At 60.7% G+C, this 22,244-nt stretch overlaps 2 protein-coding genes and 1 long non-coding RNA gene across 3 annotated transcripts; 1 reads left to right on the top strand and 2 right to left on the bottom strand.

The window, feature by feature from the left end:
* On the bottom strand, nt 242-3,380 carry LOC110255950. Its single transcript, XR_002336945.1, has 2 exons — nt 3,270-3,380; nt 242-2,611 (listed from the first exon to the last, which is right to left on the bottom strand). It is a non-coding gene; the product is annotated as an uncharacterized LOC110255950 (long non-coding RNA).
* LOC110255949 (sulfated surface glycoprotein 185-like) lies at nt 3,939-7,143 on the top strand. The gene is made up of 2 exons (XM_021066518.1): nt 3,939-6,211; nt 6,301-7,143. Exon 1 carries the CDS (start codon nt 3,962-3,964, stop codon nt 4,937-4,939), a length of 978 nt encoding a protein of 325 aa, XP_020922177.1. The 5' UTR covers nt 3,939-3,961; the 3' UTR covers nt 4,940-6,211; nt 6,301-7,143.
* LGALS3BP (galectin 3 binding protein) lies at nt 10,914-21,130 on the bottom strand. The gene is given in 7 exon segments (XM_021066516.1): nt 10,914-12,286; nt 14,961-15,210; nt 17,652-17,783; nt 18,408-18,512; nt 18,515-18,598; nt 19,546-19,621; nt 20,978-21,130. Coding segments are annotated over 6 exon segments (1,656 nt in total). The 5' UTR covers nt 19,598-19,621; nt 20,978-21,130; the 3' UTR covers nt 10,914-11,253.

Genomic DNA, 22,244 nt, shown 5'->3' with positions numbered 1-22,244 from the left:
CCAAAAAACCCAAAAAACAAATAAACAAAAGAACACACACCCCACCACACACACGCTCAGCATCATGATACGAGGGCCTGAGGCCTGGGGAAGACTTCGGATGCCCTGAGGACAGCCCCTGGAGAGAGGAGGTGTGTCAAACCCCCTTTTCTGAGACAGTGGAGGCTCAGCAGCAGAGGCTCAGAGAGGTAAAGCCTTCTGCCTAAGGTCACACAGCTCAGAGAAAGGAATAAAGCCAGGAGACGTGATTCTAATGCTGTATTTACCATCTTTTGCATTAGATCCACCTGGAACTCGGAGGTGGCCTTGCTTGCCTGGTTAGAGCTATAGGGTGAGCAGCAGGCATGACCCTGGGTGGGAACCACAGCGTGAATCCAGGGCGAGCAGGGGCTCAGCTTTGGTTGAGTGCTTTCAAACAGGCACGGGATTCCTCTGTGCCTCCTGGTGAAGTGCATTTCATGGCGATGCCCTCTAAGATGAAAGGGTGGGTGACACAGAGGGTGGCCAAAGGCCTCCCCTAAGGATGGCCTCATTGCAGGCTTGGGCATGGCTCCAGCGGAACAGCAGGGAGATGAGAAAGCCACCAGCCCGAGAGACGGTGAAGGTCAAAAGCAGCCCTGGTTACCAGCGCCACCCTCCTAAGCCTGCGTTGCCAAGGCAACGCTCCTCCGTGCTATCCGTCCCCGCATGGGGTCCGCTGTGACGAAGGCGAGAGCCTCCCTAGAAAGGGCTTGAAGCTGGTCTGAGGGAACTGGCTGCTCAGCCCGCCGCACCCGGTCGCAAGCAGTGGCCACAGGCACCGTCCTCTCCCAGCCTCCCTGGTCGTGGTCAAGGTTCTGGAGAAAGAGGCGGTGCCCCTCATCTCCCACCTGTGACAGCCTCCCCGCTGCTGTGTGGAGCGGTCGTGGCCACACACTGGCCGGCCCCTCCCTCACCCCCATTGCAGGCAAAAGGCGACGGAGCTTGAGGAGCCAGAATAGAGCCCACCCACCCAGGACGGGGAAGGGGGCGGGACTATTGCAAAAGAGCACAAACTCAGAGCTACATTCTGGGTCTTTGTCCCCGGTTTCTGGCACAGGGGCTTCTAAAACCCTTGGAATTTCCTGAGTGATTGGGTTCGAGGAGCATCTTTTCGCTTTTATCTGAGACCCTTTAGATCGTACCTGAGTTTACGCCAATGTGGCGACTCTCTGTGGGCCGCTGGCAGCCTCAGGATGGTGCTGGCAGCCGCAGGACCCAACCGCTTCCTTAAAGCGTGGAACTTTTAGCCCCACCCCCTGACCTCTGGGAAGGGGAGAGGGGCTGGAGGCTGAGAGAATCCCCACCGGTAGGGATGTAGCCAATCACGATCACGCCATGAAGCCTCCGTCAAAACACCTACCCGATGAGGCTCAGGTGCTGGGAGGGGCTGCCCCGGGCGCTCGCCCACACCTGCGTATCGCTTCAGTTGCCTGTTTCAGCAATGCATCCTTTAGAATAAACTGGAATTGCCAAGTACAGTGTTTCCCTGAGTTTGAATCATTCCAGCAAATCCTACAAGCTGAGGAGGGGGGTCTCAGGAACCCCCCAGGGACTTGCGATTGGCTTCTGAAGTGGGGGCGGGTAGGGGACTGAGCCCTTACACCGGGGCGTCTGCACTTGCTCTGGGTACCGTCAGAGAGCGCGAGGCGTGGTGTTGGAAACGACACTACCAATTTGGTGTCAGGAGGGAAACCCTCTCATCTGGAGTCAGAAGTGTTGTAACAGCAGCCCAAGCAGCAAAGGCATCAGAGCTTTCAAAGCTCCTAGGTGGTTCCAGCACAAAGCCACGGTCACTGTCACTGGTCTAGACCTGGGGGCTTTGCACTTAAGGGCCCCAGAATCCCTGGAGGACGTGGAAACACAGATGGCAGCCCCCTCAGATCTCTGACTCGGAGGGAGCGTGTGCACTGCTAACAAGTGTCCCTTCTACGCGGGGCGACTGCTCACGGACCCCACTTGGAGAACCGCTGGTGCAGTTCAGATGCTCTGCTCTGAAGCTGACCCAAGCTGGCCCAGCGTCTCACCGCTTGTTCACATCACCTTCTTAGGACTCCAAACAAGGCTCTTGTTCGAAGTGTTTGGGTTCCCCCAGGGTGTAGACATGGGCGTGGCAAAGGCTGGCGTAGCTCTGCATTCACTTTTGTTTGTTGAATGCATGAACTGATTCGTTCATTCAACCAAGATGCGAGGGTTACCACGCTCCTGCTCTGAGCTGGGCGTGCCTGGGATCGATGGTGGAAGAGATGAAATCAGTCGGAGACACACGTGGCGTGGGCTGGGCGGGAGGGTGCGTTGTGGACACAGGGCGGGCAGCTGCCTCCAGGCTGAAGACAGAGAGGTGCTCCCAGAGGCCAGGTGTCTGAGCCACTGGTCCCCAGCGTGTGGGCTGAGGACCAGCAGGACTAGCCTTACTGGGGGCTGGTTAGAAATGCAGAGGCTCAGGCCCCTTTGAGCAAGCGCGTGAGCTCGGAGTCTCCTCCGAGTGTGAGAGGCCCCCGGATCCGAACGACGCCCGGAATTAACCTGGTGAAGAGGAGCAAAAAGAGCATTCCAGAAGAAGCAGCCATCCGTGAAACCATCTGTGTGTGTTCTAAGGAGGAAAAGAAGTTCCAGTGACCAGAGCTAGAATTTGGGGGTGTGCAGACGAGAAGCTTCTTTCCGTGTGAAGGGCCCACCACCCCTGGCCGCTCTCAGCTGCTTAACTGGGCAACCGACCCTCTGGTTTGCCAGGTAGGGGGCTTCCAGTGGGTCACCAGCCTTTAACTGCCCCAGGAAGTGGGGGCTCCTCACTGGTAAACCTGGGCTGCTGTTTTGGTGACGTCCCAGGAGCAGATTTGCTCTGTGGAGAGTCAGCTCCGCCTCCCTGTGGCACCTGGACTGCAGGCCATGCCCAGGTGGGGGCTGAGCAGGGAGTGTCACCAGGAAGCTCCAGAAAAGAGAGGCAGGAAAAGGACCATTTGTCTCAGTCTCTTTGGGAGAAGCTGGTCCCTCTGGGTCCAGGGCAGGGAGTTGAGAGATGAAAGTGGGGGAGGGGGGGTCCCACTTTCCAGAAGAGGAGCCTGGGGCCGGGGTGCATAGGGGAGCAGGGAGGGCCCCGGTCTGCTCCACTCCACAGCCAAGGACTGGAACTCAGGTCACCGGGCCCGGTCTCAGCCAGCTGCCTCTGTGACCATGCCTGGCAAACACCAGCCATCCCATCCCGACACCCTCTGACCGTTAGAACGAGCCTCCTCAAGTTAAGCCCAAACCTGTCTCTCGGCCTCCCGGGTCCTGGGGAGATGTGCTCCACGATCCACTCAAACAGCCCTTGCCGATCCCTCTTGGAGCACTTTGGCGGGATCAGATTCTCTTTCGGTGCCTGGGTAGCACCCAAGGCATCCCAGGTGGGAATACGGGGGCGGGGGCCCCCGGGACGGGGCCGCACTCAGCCCTGCAGGATTCTGCCTGGAGAACGCACGTGGCCACTGGGCAACTCCTGCGCCCAGAGCTCTGAGCAGCCCCGTAGCGGAGGGATGGAATCCTCAGCGGGCCACGTCCTGATCCCCAGAACTTGTCAGTTTGACCTTGGAAAGAGTTCTTGGCAGATGTGATTAAGATAATGGCCTTGAGAGGAGACCGCTGTGGATTTGGGGTGACCCTCCATCCAAAGGGAGAAGAAGAGGGGGTTCGAAGCCCAGAGAGACACAGGGAGAAGGCCCGAGCTGAGAGGCAGAGACCGGGGTGATGCAGCCGCAAGCCAAGGAGGCCAAGGAAAGCCTGGAGCTGCCAGAAGCTGGGCCAGAGGCACCCAGAATTGTCCCCAGGGCTTCCAGGAGGGAGCAACCCTGCCCACACCCTGATTTCAGACTTCCGGTCACTAGAACTGTGGGAGAACAAAGCTGTGTTTTTTCGGCTCCCGCCCCCTACAGTTTGTGCTAATCTGGACTGGCAGCCCCAGGAAATGAACACAAGTCCCCACTGCAGTCCCCTCCCTGGAGGCAGGCCCGGGCATCCATGCAGCCCCCAGATCTGCAGTGGGCAGGACCTGATTGAGGCCACCTCCGGCACGAGGATTTGGAGGATCCGAGGTGCCAGCGAGGCTGAGTCTCCAGGCCTGCTCCCGGCTGGCCCTGCTCAAGCGAGTTCTGGTAAGGAGCCAGGCCCCGCACCCTCCCTGCCTTACCTGGGCAGTGAGGTGGTGCCGCCGTCCCCCACCGCCCCACCTCTCCCGTGTGGACCGGCAGCCTGGCCCCCCCGGGACCCCCGGCCGTCTCCGTCTCCGGCCCTTGCTCTGCCGTCTCCCCGCACCCCCTCCTTTCCTCACTTCACACCACAGCCCAGGGCGGCTGCTGGGGCCCCAGTCCTCCACCCGGTTCCAGCCCCTTCTCCCCCCTCGCCTGCATCGCTCTTTCTACGGAGCTGTTGTCTCAGCCTCCCTGAGATCCTCCTGCGCCGCCGGCCGCAGCGCACATCTGGCGGGGGCGTCTGTGAGCGGGACTCGAGTGACCGCAGGGAAGAAGGGACCCGGAAGAGAGCTCCGCATTCCTGCCCTGCCGTTTTGCAACGACCACATGCTTGGCTCCGAGCTCCTGGCGTCCCCACCAGCGACATTCTTTCAGCAGATCAGCTGCTGCCACATCAGACCTTTTCTGTCCAGCTCTCCCCGAGGCCGGGGGGCCCGCCACCTTCGCCCGGGCCATCTGGGTGGGGCACGAGCAAGCCACTGAGAATTCCGGCCAATTCAGGAGGCCTGAGCAGGTTCGGGGGAGGCCGTGGCCAAAGCCTGGGTGGGGGTGGGGGCGGGCTGAGCAGCAGGGACACGGCTTTTAAAAAGCACTTCATGATGCCACCTCCGTTAAAAAGGAAACTGAAAATTAAAAACAAAGACTCTCACAGCGGGGTGGGGGGCACAGTGTTTTCAAGGGAGAGTCCCCCGTGAGTCCCCTCCTGCTGCATAAGCACTAACATGGGGCACCCGTTCCTCACCCCCAACCATGTACACCCCAAACTAGCAACTGCGGCTCCCAGGGGTCCCCCGTGCCCGGGGGGAGGGGGGGTAGTGCCCCGAGGAACATCTGGGTGTGTGGGGCAGGAAGGCATTGGACCCGGAGTCTCAACAGACAGCAGGGAACGCTCCGCGGGGCTGTTCTACCACTTGTTTGTCTAAGGTGATGGTGAGTCTTGAGTCAGCACATGAGGGGTCCACGAAGTCCCCTGGGTGACCTTCCCCTCTCCGGAGGCCTGCAGAGGTGGTCCTCAGGGCCTCTGAACCTCCTTCCCGTGTTTGGGAACCTGCCATCACGTGAGTCGAAAGGCCCAGATCACTGCTCTCAGCTGGCCTCTCGGGGCCTCGAGTCTGCAGCATGTGGCTGGTGAGGCAGGGATGGTTCAGCGTCCTTGCTGGGGCGGGGGTACGGCCGCAGGGCCGGCACCTGGAAGCCAGGGTCCCACGAGGCAGCGGGCATGTCCATGGGGCTGCGCATTGGCGGTTTCAGTTGCGGCCTGACTATCTGGGTCCTGTCTTCCTTGGCCTCCTGGTTCCAGTCCAGCCAACTGCCAAGCGGCGGCTCCTCCCGTCTGAAGGTCGAGCCTCTTTTCCCAGCCCGCTGGCCCTGGGAGGTGGGGGGGCCTTCCCAACCTGGCCTTTGGGAGGCCTTGCCTCTCGCATCGTGGAACACTGGCACCACGTGACCAAGCCTGGGTCCGCGTCCAGCAGGATGGGAGAGCCCTACGCAGGGAGCCTGTGCCCCCGCTCACCCCCACCTATGCCAGCTCTCCCAGATGAGGTCCCTGACATGAATGAGCCCAGCCAACCCTGTGCAGAGCAACGAGGGGCCAGCCCAGCCCAGCCCGGCCCAGCCGGTCACACAGAGTCGAACGGTGGTGGGAGCGAGCCCCGAAGTTTCGCCGGGTTAGTCCTGGAACACGAGCCTTCCTTAGTTCCTGCTCAGCTCCTCAGCCTGGTTCTCCAGCCTTCCCACCCATTCTGCGAGCTTCCGGATTCCTTCCATAAATCCTCTTTCTGCCTAAGTTCACCAGGGTTGGTTTCTGCTGTTAGCATCTGAGAACCCTGGCCAGTACAGCACTTGGGGCTGGGAGTGGATTCAGGTCACGGACCCTCAGGACCGCGGTGGGCTGCAAGCAGGCAACGCCCCGTTTGTACACATACACCAGAGCGGCCACGGTTAAAGAGACTGAAGATGAGGCGCTGGTGAGGACGCGGAGGGAGAGTGGGTGCTGGGGAAGCCTTTGGCCTTATCCACACAAGCTGAGTGCACAGCACAGCGATTCCGCTCCTAGGTACACACCCACGGGTCTGCCAAAGGACGTGGCCAGTCTGCCCACGGACGCTCTACCCCAAACACCAAAACATGGAGACCACCCTTCAGCTATGGGCCTGGTTGGCAAACTGGCAAATTCAGACAATAGAATTCTGCTTTGCTGCGTGGAATAGTGTACGTGAATCTCATAGACCAGATACTGAGCCAAACAAGGCTGCTGCTGAAGGGCGCGTATGGTATGAGTCCTTCATATGAAGTTCAAGGGGAAGATTAATTCACATGAACAGGACTCAGAATAGCGGCTGCGCTGGGGGCGGGGTGTGGTACTAACTGGGCTGGGGGCGTGTTCACTGTCTAGATTTGAGGGGAGGGTACATGGTGAACAGACGTGATGCCGAAATGGTTTGAGCTCTACCCACTTGCATATACGCACAGGTGTAGATATATATCATACACCAGAAAAGCCGGTTCCCCAAATGCCACTGGCATCCAGGATGGGAATCTGGCATTGCATGCTGTAGTGAACCGGCTGATTCAGGTACTGCCGGTGGGCCCCTGGAATGAGGGCCTCAAGGATTGCAGGGTCAGGGGTGACTGCTTCTAGCGGGACTACAGCAAGGATGAGGTCAGTGAGGACCCGTAGGTGAAGAACTTAAGAGGCAGTCAGTCTCAGGGGATAGATGCCTGGGAAAGCGCTTTGTCCTCTTCTGCTATCACCGTCCTGCTTCCTGAAAGGTAGACATGACGGCCGGAATCCCAGCAGCCATTACGGACCACGAGGTAACCATAGGATGACGGTCACATACTAAGTGGTGCAGAAAGAGAAGAATGCGAGAGAAAATAAAGCATCTCATAAAAGCCACTGCTACTTTCGGTTCTCGTTATATGAAGCCGAAGCTACAAATACCTAATACAGGTACGTCCATCAGAGACCTAGCTTCCTTGCTAGCTTGAGCAGATGAGAGTGATGCTAATTCACTGGTTGACCCCCACCTCAACTGGTTGACTGGAAACTGGCCTCCCTCGTGGCCCATGAATTCCTCGGTATGATGTGGGGAGAGGAATCCGGGAGCCAGGACGCCAGAAGGGTGTACGGTGTGCAGTCCACCTCCAGGCCCTAATCTGGAAGGACCCCAATGGCTCTCCTCCCCCAAGACCCAGAACTATGCACCACCCTTTCCGAAAGTGCTCCTGCTGCTTCTCTCTGTAGGTCAGGGCCCCACCCAAGACACTGCCATTGAAGGGTTTCTGGAGGGCACTGGGAAGGACAATGGGAAGGACATGGCTAGGTGCCCAGGAGATGCTCAGGACCAAACCAGATAAGCAGCTTGCAAATGCGTACTCGAGCGCCGTCACTGGAAGGCAAACAGATTGGGAGAAGAGGTGAGCAGAGGCGATTCAGCTGTGATGACAGAGGTGTGGCCCCCTCAGAAGTCAGGGGTCCAGGGCGGTAGGGCCGGGCCCTGGGCTGCAGGGGTCTGTGCGGTGCCGACAGGCTTCCTCCCGGCCGTTACCCAGGGGCCCGAGAGCCTGGGAAAGGCTGCGTGGGCTCTCACAAACGGCTGGCTAGTAGATTGTCCTCAGCCAGTCCAGGTGAAGACCCCAATGGGCCTTGTTCCACACACAGCCTGGCATGTGAGTTGGGCTCTAGTTGTGAGCAGTTCTCTCTCTCTCTCACGTGCACGCGCCCACACGCACTCCTGCCTCGGGACAGGCCAGTTCTCTGAGTTTGTGCCTGCCTCCTGCCACCTCAATGGGCCACAGCCATCACCCTGGGCCAAAGGGAAGACAGGTTGCCCTGGCCAGACAGAAAAGGGCACTGCCTGTGGCCTGCTGAGCTGACACAGATCACATCCGGTGCCACTCCAGCCCTTTACTGGTGACCTGTCAGCTGACCCACAGGGCACGTGGCCTCGACAGTGGCTCACCCGGGGGCACAGCGGGCCTGACGGGAGAACCATCCAGAAGGCATCTAGGGGCTTGGAGTCCAGTCGTGCCACACCTTCTTCAGCAGCGAACTTCTCTCCTTCCCAGACAAAACTAGCTTTTGGCTCCAATACCGGAGTGTGGGTCCTGAGCCGCTACCCACGAGCTGCGCGGGATCTGGGCCACCAGGCCAGCAGCAGCTGGAAGGGAGCCGCCCAGGAACCGCTGCTCAGCCCGGAGGGTCGGGTCACCTACAGGCGCTGGTGCGCCCTCCTGCATCATGGCCACTGCTCAAGAGCAGGACACTGTCGCCCCAGCAGGAAAGGGACCTCCCTTTGGGCAGGACGTTGAGCAGGCACAATCTTCTTCCTTTGGGTAGACGGAAGGGTGCCTGGGCCACCTCACCTGTGGAAGTGGCTGGCGGTTTGGTCAGAGTCTGGGACAGAAGGAGTCAGGAGAATGAGTGACAGCAAGCTGGGGAAGCAGATGAAGACACACGTCTCGGGGCGGTTAGAGAGGACAAGGACACGTGTCCTGCGACTGTTCGCCAAAAGCCCCTCCCCCGCAGCGCAGGCTCTCACCCTGGCACCGTTGGGCGGGCTGCACTGGGGATGCCACTCTGCTCCCTTTCCGGCCACAAGGGCTACTCTGCCAGCTCTCCAGGTGGCCTTGGTGGCAGGGAGGCAGGCTTTGCACACTCACCTTGGCTTTGTCACCAAGGCGGCTGTGGCTTCCGAGCCCTCACCTGCCACCTTGACGACACCCAGGGGAGCAGCCGGCTCCCTGATGGCAGTTGTTCACCGGGACACCTTCCATCCGAGGAGCTGACACACATTCTAGATCTGATTCGTCCTCCCACCCATCGCACCCCAGACTCGCTGAACAGCACGGCGGCTGGACAGCTGCTCCCAGATCACGCGGGTGCCAAGGCCCTGTCACACGAGTGGCCCATGACACAGAACTGGCTTATGAATAGGAAGGCAGGGACAAACCCTGGGGCTCAGGATGACAGTTACGAAATATGGAAGAACCCGGGTCTGAGGACAGGTCGGCAGCATCTTACCCAATCCTGGGACCACCCCCACTTCTAGACTCCTTAACAAATTCTTTTGTCATTTACTGCCAAAACCCAACAAACCAATCAAACCCAAATAACGTGAAGCAAAAGCCTAACCGTGCCCTCCAGCCTGGGGCGCATGCTGGGCTCACGGCCAGCCTGTGGTTCTCTCGGACCTGGACGTCCAGGGTGGGAGCCAGTGGCGTCTGAGGACGCTGGCCACTTGGCGCAGATGTTTAGTTTTTGGTCCCTGAAACTCTGGGTTCTGCTGGTTTAGAAGTTTTACACCCACGAGGGGAAGCTTTCCACAAGAGACACCTCCACTGTGACTTACGAGGGCCGAGGCTGGCATTGGCCTGCCCGCCCACTCAGGTGCCTGGGCGGTAACGAAGGCAGGAGGCCTGCCCCGCGCAGGTGGGCCCTGAGCCTCAGGGGGACGGGGCTGCCACTCGAAAGCACAGGAGGGTGGAAGGAGCTCAGACTCCCCCACGGCTTCTCAAGCTGCGGGACCCAGAGGCTCCACGTGGGTCTGCAGGCTTCCTCCAGCCAGGACCCAGTGGGGCCCGGGGCCCTCCGGGAGGAAGAGTCCTGGTGCCTGACCAGGCCTGTACCTTCACTGCCGAAGTGCTGGCTGGGGGCAGAGGGCTCAGAGCAGGTAGGAGAAGGGAGGCTTCAGTTTTGGGGCTCGCTGTCTGGTGCATGTGGATACAAACAGTTCCTGTGTCCTTTAGCCGCTGTTGTGTCCACCAGTGGCTGTGGCCATAGTCAACGGTGTGACATGAGCACAATGAGAGATTTTTAAACTGTCAAGGGAGGCCAAGGTGGCAGGCCTGGAGCCGGGGGCGGAAGCTGGACCCTGGGGGGCTGGGGGTGCCCTTTGGGAAAGGCCGAAGCCGTGGGGGCCAGGCAGAGGCTCTGTGTCCCTGCTCTTGATTTTGTGGGGCTGGTGGGGCAGAAGCGTGTGGCAGGCTGGGCTGCTGTCGTGGCTGCCCAGCCTCTGCACCTCCCTCCCACTGAGCGAGCTCTGTGCCGCCTCCCGTCTCCAGGCCAAAACAATCCAGATGCCTGTTCTCTCAGCCCCTGGCCAAGCGTTGTGGGCACGTGGCCTGAGCCTGGCCAACCAGAGGTGCCCACGGGGGCCCTGTGCCTGGAGCGTGTATTCACAAAGAAGCAGGGAGAGTTTAGCATTCCTGCCCTGCTGGCGGTGGGGGCAGCCTCCAGCGCCCAGGACCTGGGTGGTGGCATTCTAACAGGATGCCCCCACGGGACCCCAGGCCCGCTCCCTGGCCTGGGCCTAGACCCCGTGTCCTTCTAGCACATCCTTCTTCTGCTCGACCTCCCCCATCCTGGGCATCTTTTATTTGTGGTCAAGCACCCTGTTGGTGGCCATTCAGCTTGTTTCCAAATTTCCATTTTTTTTTCTTCTTTTAATTTTTTTTTTCCTTTCTAGGGTCACACCCACGGCGTATGTAAGTTTCCAGGCGAAGGGTTGAATCGGAGCCCCAGCTGTCAGCCTACACCACAGCCACAGCCACACGGGATCCCAGCCACATCTGCGACCTACACCACAGCTCACAGCGAAGCCAGATCCCCGACCCACTGAGTGAAGCCAGCGATCGAACCTGCATCCCTCATGGACACTAGTCAGGTTCATTTCCGCTGCGCCACAATGGGAACTCCCCACAGTGCAATTTTAATGATCTCAGACAGGGAACAGCAGAGGGTGGAGAGAGCGGAAGGCCATGTGGGAAACCCAAAAGCTCGCGCTCATGTCTCTTTGCTCCCTGACAAACCAGCAGGGCGGTGGGAAGTGGGAGTTCTTGGCTCGTGGGGCGCAGCTCCTTGAAACCTTCCAGTAATTGCTTTATGCTGGGAGAGATCTGTGGAAGCAGGGGGCCCTCTGGTGGCCGTCGGGGGTGGCTGCAGAGAGGCGGCATAGGACGCAGAAGGCACAGCTCGGGGATCAGGGGAGGGACCCCAGGCTTGGGTCTAGTCCACACCGGAAGAGTTGGTCAGGTAGAAGGGGCGGATGACGGCTTGGAAGCTGCTGAAGAACCCCGCCGGGCAGGGGAAGAAGGCGGCACTCCGGGAGCTGTTGGTGCCCAGGGCACTGGGGATCAGGGCCTTCGTGTCCTTGAAGGCGGCGATGTCCGCCACGAAGCTCCCCTCGCAGAGCATCAGGGCCTTGTTTTCGTAGCCAATGGTGGGATCCAAGGAGCTGGTCTTGGAGAGGCCCAGGAGCGGGGGCTCGTCGGGGGAGCACGAGAACCCGTAGTTCCAGCAGCTCTGGACGGTGGGGAGGTAGACGAAGGACCAGGAGACGGAGCTGTCCTGGAAGAGGAAGCTGGGGTGCTTGGGGGTCTGGAAGGACTCGTAGGGGCTGTACGCGGAGGCCGTCTGGTTGGCGCTCCAGCGGGGCGAGGTGTACAGCCGGGGCCGGTAGGCGTCCCCGCTGAGGTTCAGGCCCCTGTACTGGGCCAGCAGCTGGAAAGGCACCGTGTGGAACTCCAGGGCCTGCAGAGTCTTCCTCTGGAAGAGCGCCTCGTGGCTCCGGTACAGGGACAGGTTAAACTGCAGCTGGAACAGGTCCCTGGGCGGCATCATGGGGAAGCGCACCTTCTCCACCAAGCCCTCCACTTCCCCGTGGGAGGCGCCCCTCTCCCGGCTCCACACGTCCAGGGCCGCGAGCAGGGCCAGCTCGCTGGACACGACCAGCTCGCTCCTGGCGAGCAAGCTGTGGAGCAGGGCTGCGGGGACGCTCGGCCAGGCCTCGGCCTGCGTCAGGGCCTCGAAGTTCCAGGTCAGGAACTGCACGCAGACCTCCTCCAGCACGGGGTCCCTGGAGGCCAGGGCGTACGCGTAGAGGTCCAGGGGCGCCCGGAAAGAGCGGTCCTGCGGGATGAGGACGGCAAAGAGGTGCGCGCAGAAGCTCTGCAGCTGCTGGGCCCCGTAGGCAGAGGCGAGCTGGTGGAAGCACTGGACCGACGCCAGAGAGACATCTACCCTCCGGGAGTAGAGGTACCTGCGGGGAGACAGGGCTGATGCCTGGCCACACCCCAGCCCGCAGGGCGGACGAGAGTGCTGCTGCGTTTGCCCTTGACCGCTGACACACAGGGCTAGCTCTTTCAAGGGGCGTTCAGGAGCCCCTGATGTTATCTCCTGGGTCGACCCACTTCCCAAGCTCACGGTTGCTTGGAGCCAGTGCGCTGATGGCCGGGCAGCCCCAGGCTCCTCGGGGACTCCTCCTTGTCCGTGACGGAGGCAACCTGGCCACCTCGTCCATCATCACCGTCATTCTCATGGGCGCGACCCTGGGCGCCAGGACCTGCCACTGTCCTGGGCATCAGGGTCCCTTCCCATCGCCACGCCCCCGGTGACCATTTTAGTCCCCTGCTGGGTGCCTGCGGGCACCCCTCTGCCCCCAGCACCTGTCCATGTCCCCATGACACAGGCATTGCTTCTGGTCACCTCCTGTCTGCCTTTTCCACCAGCCGTGAGCCCTGAGGGCAGCACCCTGTCTGCGCCATCTGCCTCATAACCCGGTGCCACCACGAAGCACTGTGCTTCTGGAAGACGGGTGTGGAGGGAGCCTCTGGGAGGGGGGAGGCCAGGCCACAGCCCCCACCGTCTCCTGGGACACAGAGAGTGGGGCCCGGCTGCTGGGAAAAGCCAAATTCTCCTCTTGGCCTCTCTGGAACGCTGCGCCCTGCAGGAAGCCCCAGACCTGCGGCCACCTCATCACCTGAACATGGAGCTGGGTGTGCCCAGAGTGGAGCCGGGACCGCGCAGTGTCCAGGGGCAGTGGCGAGGCAGGCCCGCCCTCTCTCGCCCTCCCTGCCCTCATGCACTCAGCACATCCTGATTCCTGCTGCTGACCGTCAACTCGGAAGCACAAAAGGGCAGCTGAACCCTCTGGGCCCTTGCACATGGCTGGGTGTCTGCCTGACCGTGGCCGGAGCCTGGGAGCCCCTGCCCCTGGTGGCACGGGACAGTGGATGGGGCATGGTGCTCTCATTCGCAAGTGTCACCCAGGGCCCCCACGGGTGATGTCCGAGCCCACCAGTTCTCCCCACGCTGGCCACCCCCAGTGGCTACCCCAAGTCTCAGGCAGGCACCTGAGGGGGTGGGCACACGGGACTGCAATTGGCCCCTCAGCCCTGCCTCGCCATCAGGGAAGAAAATGTCCAGAAAGGCAGAAAAGAGACCGCAGGCTCAGAGATGCAGGCGGCTCTCAGAAACCCCAGACACTGGCAGGAAGCCGGATAACAGCAGGTGCCCCGTGGGGGCGCCAGGGTGGAGGGAAGAGGAGTCTGAGGGGCGGCCCCAAAGAGGTGGGTCTCCTGAGGCCTTTGGGGGGCTGGGCGGGGACAGAAAGGAAGAGAAAGAGAGAGGGAGGGAGAGACAGAGGCAGAGAGAGAGAGAGAGAGAGAGACAGAAGGGAAGAGAAAGAGAGAGGGAGAGAAAGAGAGACGGAGACAGAGAGAGAGAGAGACAGGGAGACAGAGAGACGAAGGCAGAGAGATGGAGAGAGAGGCGGAGCAGCAGAGACAAGGAGAGAGCCAGAGACACAGAGAGCCAGAGCCAGAGCCAGAGACAGGGAGCCAGAGCCAGAGACAGAGACAGGGAGACAGACAGAGACAGCGAGACAGACAGACACAGAGAGCCAGAGACAGAGCCAGAGACAGGGAGCCAGAGCCAGAGACAGGGAGACAGACAGACACAGAGAGCCAGACAGACACAGAGAGCCAGAGACAGAGCCAGAGACAGGGAGACAGAGCCAGAGACGGGGAGCACCAGAGCACAGGGCCGACAACCCAGGAACCAGAGGATCTGACCCAGGATGGTGACTCCGGCTGGCCCAGGAAGGGAGGTGCCCATTCTCTTCCTCAGACGTAGGGCAGGAAATCAGTTCCGCTGGAAGGGCACAGGAGAGCGTCCAAGTTCTCAAATTTGGTTGGAAAGAGACCATTTTAAGCTGTTTTTACTGCCGTTTGCTGTTTTCTCTGAAATGTCACTGTCGGCTACATAGAGCTTTGGGTCGCGACAGCGAGAGAGAACAGCTTTTCATAGCTGGTGTTCTTTTTTCAAATCGATGCTCTCAGAAGCCAGCCACCCCCCGGGAGGCCCTGTGGGTGGTGACGGAGTGGCCCCGGCAGGGTGGTCTGGCGGGAAGAGGGCCACCCCCTCGGGGCACACTCTCCTTACCTGGGGGATGCCCCTGAGAGCGGCTGGCCCGAGGGTTAGACCCGGGGCCTGTGCGGCCCCTCGGGGGGTGGGGGGCTTTCACCCCGCACTTCCAGCTCCAGCGAATTTGGCAGCGGCGGGTTGGGGGGGAGGTTCTATCTTTCACAGGAGCAGATCAGTAAGGACAGAAGAGGGAGAATGACTTTCAGAATTATTTTGGGGGTGCTTATGACGCCCGAGAGGAAGGTGTGTGTGAGGGCTGCCCGGCGTCTCACGGCACCTGCAGAAAGAACGTGTGATCGTGTGCGCCAAGGCGAGGGTGTGTGGCATTGTGTGTCTACAAGCGTGAGCGCACACGTGCGCATGTGTGAGCCAGTGTGCAGGAGGGTGAGACACGAGTGAGCGCGCGTCCCTGCCCGTGCCAGCACAGTGGCTGTGGGTGCCTCACCTGCGGCCGCCTCTGGCCCTGGAGGGCCTGCCGCCGGGTCCGCGCCCCGGCCCGGGATGCTCACCTGATGTAGTCTCTGACGACAGGCACGCACTCGGCGTCCACCTCCATGGTGACCCTGCTGCTCGGCTCCTTCCACAGGCCGTGGGCCTCGGGGTTGGCGGACAGGATCAGCTTGTGGGCGCAGAGGCCCAGCTCGTCTTCCTTGGCCTTCACCTGGATGAACAGGTCGCAGCCCGTTTGGCTCTCAAAGATCCGCTCTAGGGCCTCGGGGATCTCGCCCGACAGGTCAAGGGTGTGGACGCCTCTGGTTTCTAAGGAGAGCAGAGGGGAAAGCGGGAGTTGGGAGGGCCTGGCGCGTGCTTCCTCTGCGACCTGCAAACACCTTCACTCCCTGGAGTTAGTTTCTTCCCTGAAATCGGGGCCTCAGTCCCGCCGCATCCACTTGGAAAGGCCCCAGGAGGAGCCAAGGGAAGAAGAGCCCTGGAAGACAGGTGCCGCTGCTCCCCGCCCTGTGGCCCCAAGCCCCCCTCACAGCCCTAGTTAGCTCCTGCTCTCCCAAATTCAGGCAGCACATCTAGGTGGGTTATTTGGGGGCGCTGACTGCCAGAGCCTGAGCCCCATCCCAATCGATGCATCACCCAGACGTGACCTAAAAATCCAAACCTCCTGCCTAGTTTGGTCTGAAGGGGTTGGTTTCATGGCAACCCCACTTAGAGCTTTGGGGTCCTTAGCAGCCTCCTTCAGGGGACCGAGGCCTGGAGAAGCTACTTGAAGCCCTCAGCGTGGTTTGGGGGTGCTGCACCCCTTCCCCCGGCCCCTCCCCAAGCCCAACAGGGAACTGAAGCCCATATGATCTTTCTTTGCCACAAATAGGTTTGAATCTATTCCGACAATTAGACCAGGTAGGTGCAGCCTCTCCCAGACCCTCTCCGCACCCCAGACTCCTCTCTGGCCTCCATTCTTGCCCTGGGGCTCCCGGCCAGGCCAGGGCTGCTTCCTGCCCCACACTCCGGCCCCACAGCCCAGGTGTGCCTCCTGCACGTGCCCCAGACCGCACCTGCACACTCAGGGACACGGACGGGTGGCCGTGAGAGATGAGATGAAGCTGGGACTCAGGGATTCAAAACTGCAGAGCAAGCCCGGGCCCATTCAGAGCCTCAGATGGTGTCAGTGGGGAGGGGAGGGCTGCCCCCAGGAAGTGTTTAAAGCACATTCCCCAGGCCGGCTCAGCCCGGGCGCCAGGTGGGGGCGGTGTAACACGTTTCAGGATGAGACCCAGCAGAAATAAAAGGCTGGTGTTTCAAGCGCCTGCGCAGTGCAGACACGGGGCGCACGGGCCCCTGGCTGTCCCCCGCTTCCCAGCGGCCGTGTTTCCGAGGAACTGAAGGTTGTGGCAACAGTGCGTTGAACCCGCCGTTTTTGCCGACGGCATTTGGATGCCGTGTGTGCCTCTTTGTCGCATTTTGGTAGTTCTCGCCATATTCCAAGCTTCTGCATCCTCGTTACATTCATGAGGTGCCTGTGACGGGTGGTCTTTGCTGTTGCAACCGTGAGAACATGACAGCTCGCCAGAGGCTCGGATGATGATTAGCATTTTGTAGCAACAATTGTTTAATTATGTACATCTTGTACATTGAACAATTATCGTGTATGTATATATGCATCATGCATGTGCTTTTCTTCATTGATAATATTTCTGGTTTGTTGATTTCATGCCACTGATCTATTATATTTAGGATTGGCTCTTCTTTAAATTTTTACCAAAAAAAAGAGAGAAAAAATATGCATATTAATTTTATCGGAAACTCTTCAGCTTCAATCCTCTCTGAACGCACAAGGCCCCAGGTCACAGCCTCCCTGCACCTCCTCTCATCACAGGAGGGGGGCGCTGCTGGGCCAGGAGTCGGAACCCCCAGTCACTGCCTTCTCTTTTGCAGGAGTGACCTAGAGTGACCTAGGAGTGACCTCTTTGCTCCAGTTCTAGCTCTGGGTCAACTACGTGCGCTTGCTTACTTAATTGGAGTAGAGTTGGTTTGCAACATTATCTTAATCTCAGGTGTGCAACACACTGATTCACTATTTTTATCATTTTTATTTTTTATTTTTTTGTCTTTTCTAGGGCCGCACCTGCGGCATATGGAGGTTCCCAGGCTAGGGGTCTAATCGCAGCCGTAGTCGCTGGCCTACACCACAGCCACAGCCACACCAGATCCGAGCCGCGTCTGTGACCTACACTGCAGCTCACGGCAACGCCGATGCTTAACCCACTGAGTGAGGCCAGGGATCGAACCCACAACCTCATGGCTCCTAGCTGGATTCATTAACCACTGAGCTGCGAAGGGAACTCCTGATTCAGTATTTTTAGACGTACGTGGTTCCTTTGGACACAATACCACCGCACACGTCATCGACTACAGGACAGCGTTAACTTAGCTCTTCCAGGCCCTGGGAAGCCAACTATTCCTGTGACCTCGTTTTGCCATGCGCTCTGCTGTGGCGGTCTGGAACCGAACCCGCCGTCTCGCGAGCTGTGCCTGCATTTGGAACGGGACTCATTGCCTGAGAATCAGGGTAAACCGAGCGTTTCTGTGCAGCTCCAATGAGGTGGGGGTGAGGAGGTGGGATCTGTTGCTCTGAGGTGGCGGACCTGGAGAGCAGGCACCACCGCAAACCTGGGCACAGGCACGTGTGTGACCCGTGTGGGGCATGGAGGAGCCGGCGTGGCCACCGGCCCGGGACCCACCCCACTCACCTTTGGTGCAGATCACGCTGGCGTCCTCGTTGTGTCCACAGTCACTCTGCATCCAGCCCAGGGACCTGCAGTCGGCCAGCGAGAGCTCGGTCCCCTCGCACTCCACCTCATCCAGCATGATGGGCCCGCTTCCTGGAGGCGCGGCAAGAACGGCAGGGGCTGCAGGGGTGGTGGGACTCTCGGCCCCGGGGGAGGCTCTGCGCACAGGGCTGCCCCCCAGAAGCCTCGTAGACTGCACAATCCTGCCGTCCCAGGAAAGCGGCTCTTGGTTAGGAGCACCCCACCCCCCCATGTGTCCGCATGCGGGTGTGTCTTTTACCAGGTACCACGGATGCGGGCTCAGAGCTGCGGCTCCGACACTGGGCCACTGATGAGCCCTGTTCTCACAAGGCTGCTCTGCTTCCTAAACATCACACTTTTATACTGTAATTTACGTCTCTACCCCATTACTGAATATTTGATGAATCTCCTTTCAGAGTCACAGCCGCTGCGCACAGACTTTTCTTCTGGGGGAAACTGTTTTGAGAAGGTAAGTTTCCCGGAGTGGAGCCTCTGGGCTGGAGGGATCGGCCCTGGTCCAGCATGAGTCCGCTGCCCCCGAGCTCCACTGCTGTGGGGCTGCAACCTATTTGAAACCTTCGCCAGGGCTGAGCTGGCGGGAATGCCATTTTGTGTGCCTTAGGTACCATCCCTTCCTGGGTCTGGCTGCTTGGCAGCGTGTCCCAGCTGTGAAGGACCCGGGGACCCGCAGCCTACCTGGCCCGAAGGCGGCTCCGCCCAGAGCCTTGGTGACGTTCCTGAAGCCCAAAGCCCGGCAGACGACGCTGGCATCTGTCAGGTCCCACAAGCTGTCACACACCGTCCCCACTGGCCGCTGTAGAAGATCTCTACGCGGCCCTCATTGTCAGCTTCCCCACCAGCCAGCCGCATGTCACCGTCTTTCACGCCTGCAGGACCCCGAGGGAGCGCAGAGGTCAGCAAGGGCGCGGGCTGGGCGCTGGGCCTCCAGCTGGGGTAGTGGCCCGGCCGCCCCACACTTCTCAGGGTCACGTGCTTTTGCAGGGGCAGTAAAGTTCTCCCCAACCATCCATCCATCCTCAAATGGGTCACCCCCTAGAGAGGAATACAAAATGTGCATAGACACCCCCCAAAGGCAAATGCCCCCTTCCGGGTCTCTGACGGCTGAGCCCTTCATCCCACAGATTGAGAAGAGGTGGGGGGGCTTTGTGCCCCCTGAGCGGGGGTAGCAGGACCCCAAGGGAAGAATGGCTGAGGTCCCCACTGACCCTGAGGGTGTCTGGGGTTTGGGGGGTGCAGCTTGGCACCGTGACAAGGACGGCTGGGAGGGGTGTAGGGTGCCTAGGGCAGCAGGCCCAGGGCGCCCCGGAAACAGAGACAGTATGCCAGGCGGGGAGGGAAAGCGGGGCCCCGCCCTACACATACGGTTCTCCTGGGACTCAGCCCACTGAGGCCCAGCCCCCACTGAGGCCTAGCCGAAGCCCACGGGGTCAGGCAGAAGCTGGGTGTCAAAGGGCAATTCTCAGACGGGGGTGCGACAGGCCTCCACGGGGTCACCCGGCCAGACGTCCAGGACTCCACAAGTTTGTGTGCAAAGGGCACCAAGCTTGTGGCCCTGCAGCATCTGACTGGTCTGTGGGCCCTTTGCCTGGTCCCTCTGGCTCCCCTGGATGAAATGGGGACTCCCTTGGAGACCCTCCAAACTTGCAGCCATGACCTGGGACACCCAGGGCTGCAAGCAGGAGGGAAGACCTGGCTGCCCCCTGGGACCCAGGCACCAGGAGGACACTGCCTGATTTTCTGCAAGGAGGGGTCAACCCTGCAGAGCTGGGGCAGCAGCTTCACAGACTGCGACGTTTCCTGGGGCTCAGCTCACCTTGGGTCCCTGTGACCAGCAGCCACATCCATAGGAGCCATAGAGGGGCCATGGCCTTGCCTGGCAGCACCTGGTCCTGCAGCAGAAGGAGGTGGCTGAGTGAGACGGCGGAGCCGGGTGGCCTCAGACCCTCCTGTTGGAGGGTGGCGGGCAGGCTGGGGGACCCCTCACTTTGTCTGAGGGGTGGTCTCTTGAGGACTCGCCCAGACGAAGAGGGAGGCTCTCGGGTAGTGAAAGCCAGGCCCTGGCCATGGTCGTCGGGGGCAAGGGGGTGGAGGCCAGGCGTGCGGGGCCCAGATTGGGAGGGTCCGGGGAGCCCTCTGCAGGGTGGGGCTCTAACTTCAGGCCATGGACCTTTACAGGAGTGCCCTGAGATCTGCAGCAAAGAACATTCTGGGGCTTCTGGGCCCCATGAGCTGTGGAAGGGAGGGGGCGGGGCAGGCAGAGGGATGCAGGAGGAGAAGGCCACAGAAACGGGGTGGGAGTGGAGGGCCGGGCAGCCGTGAGAGATGCTGGCCTGGGGGTCTGGAGGAAAGGGGACAGGGCTGAGGTTCGAGGGGGAGGCTGAGGGGAGGGAGCAAGATGAGCAGACAGGCTGGGCCCGCTCAGTGTGGTCCTGGCACAGCCACCTCTGAAGGCAGTGTCCCCAAGCAGCAGAGGCTCAGAGAGGTTAGAGACCACCAGGGCCACACAGGCAGCCCTGCTTGGACTTCCTGCCTCCATGTAACTCTCGCTGCTTTGCTTTTCCGGGTCCCCCATGCTGCCCTTCACCTGCCTTCCTCCCCCAGTGGCTGCACACAGGGGTGGGCCGGGGTGTCACTACCACTCTGGTTCAGTAAGAACCCTGGGACCCCCACACCACCCCAGGGTCCAGCAAGCAGGGGTGAGACCGCTTGCTGTTGTGGGTGCCCGTCAAGCCAGGGCCTGGTGACCCTGAGGTGGCGCCCTGGGCCTGCATGAACCAGACTCCCAGGGGCTCCCAGCACAGGGGCTCCCAGCATCCCTGGGCCAAGACTGCTCACAGGGGACTAGCCTGACCCTGAGAAATGGAGCCATTCAGGCACTTGGCATACGGCATGCAAATGTTACCACAGCCTTTCGGGTGGCCATGGCCACCCATTTTTGCCTAACTTGTTTGGGAAGTGGGACCCTGGCCCCCATTGGTGCCCTTGTGCTCTTCCTTTGGACAGGTTTAGCCTGGGCTGGAGCGCGCAAATCTGAGAGAGCACCCGGCCTGAATTCTGAGCCTGCCCGCCCCTTTGGGTGGTGTCCTTGTGCAGCGAACCGCCTGCCCAAACTGTACACAGAAATCCTTTTGGACATGGGAGCAGCAGTGATGGTGCCTGGGTTCAGGAGGAGCACCAGATCCCCAGCTGGGCATGAACAGGGACGGAGAGGGACACCCACCTGAGAGCAAGAGGCACGAGCTTACCTCCCCGGGGCAACTACTGATGGCTTCGCAGGATCCCTCTGCAGACCGACCATCAACCTGGAAAACCCTCCCAGGACTGAGCTTGGTTGGGCTGGTCCTAGGAAAGGCTTCAGAGAGCTCAGTTTAGTTTCAATTTCTAGAAAACCACCTGACACTGCTCTCTTCTGGGGTTGGCTGCTGCCAAGGCTCCCTGGCCGCCCCCTCAGCCCTGAGCGAGGGGTGGGGAGGGGGAGAAGGTGGGGGTGGCTGCCTCCCAGGGCCTAAGTCTGCATCCGGGCTGATTCTGCAGCCGGGCTGATTCTGCAGCCGGAGCAGGGTGGCTGCCAGCCACATTTGTATTTCAACCGTCTTCCTCCCGGGCTGGAGGGGCGCCAGGGGCGGGCGCTGGGGCGGGGCCACCGCTCTGAGCCACTTCCTGGGTCTCAGGCAAAGCCAGCAGTGGGGACACTGCCTCGGGGCTGCTCGAGTACTGTCCCCCCTGCTCTGAGCACTTGACACGCCTGACCCAACTGGCTCACTCCGGTGGGGCGGGCGGAACCTCTGGAGGGAGGTGAGTTGTCCTGTCGCCTCGCCCCCACGCCCTTTCCTTTCCAGAGAGCCAGTGCCGTGGCTCTCTGGGCACGCACCCTCGTCTCACCCCAGCTTGGGCAGCTCTCCTGGGCCGGACCTGGGCCCTGTGGGTCGGAGCGGATGGTGTCAGGGAGGCGTCGCGATCCCAGCCGGCCGGGGGTCAGCTTCAGACTCCTGGAGCAGGACCCTGTTGGGAGCAGGTGGCCTGGAGCTCCTGATGCCTGTGGTGGCCCAGACCCTGCTGAGGACATCCCAGCTGAGGATGGGCGAGGGCAGGCTGACAGATGGAGGACCCGAGGTCCTGATGCCATGGCGTGAGCCCCTGAGACCAGCTGGCCTGAAATTGAGGCCAAGCCCAGGCTGCAAGGCTAAGTGAGGCCATCAACACCCTCTTGCTGTCACCTGCACCCCAAGGCTTGGGACGAGGGTGACCCCCTTGGATGTCCCAATGCCCGTGGACCTGGCCTGCATGTGGGGATCACCCAGGCGTTTCACAAACTCCTGACGCCCAGACCTGTGATGCCTCAGTCCTTGGGGTGGGAGGGCACTGCCGTTAAAGCCCGCGGGTGGCTCCAACATGCAGCCAGGATTGAGAACCACTGCGGAGGCAGTTTGCCCAGCCACCAGGCCAACCATTCAATGAGTGCCCAAGAGGAGAGGAGCCCACCTCGTCCCCGCCAGAGAAGCTGAAGATCCG

The sequence above is a fragment of the Sus scrofa genome, chromosome 12 (genome assembly GCF_000003025.6).
Source record: "Sus scrofa isolate TJ Tabasco breed Duroc chromosome 12, Sscrofa11.1, whole genome shotgun sequence".
NCBI lineage: Eukaryota > Metazoa > Chordata > Mammalia > Artiodactyla > Suidae > Sus > Sus scrofa.
The sequence above is the reverse complement of the archived record's forward strand: the minus strand, read 5'-3'. Positions and strand labels throughout refer to the sequence as shown.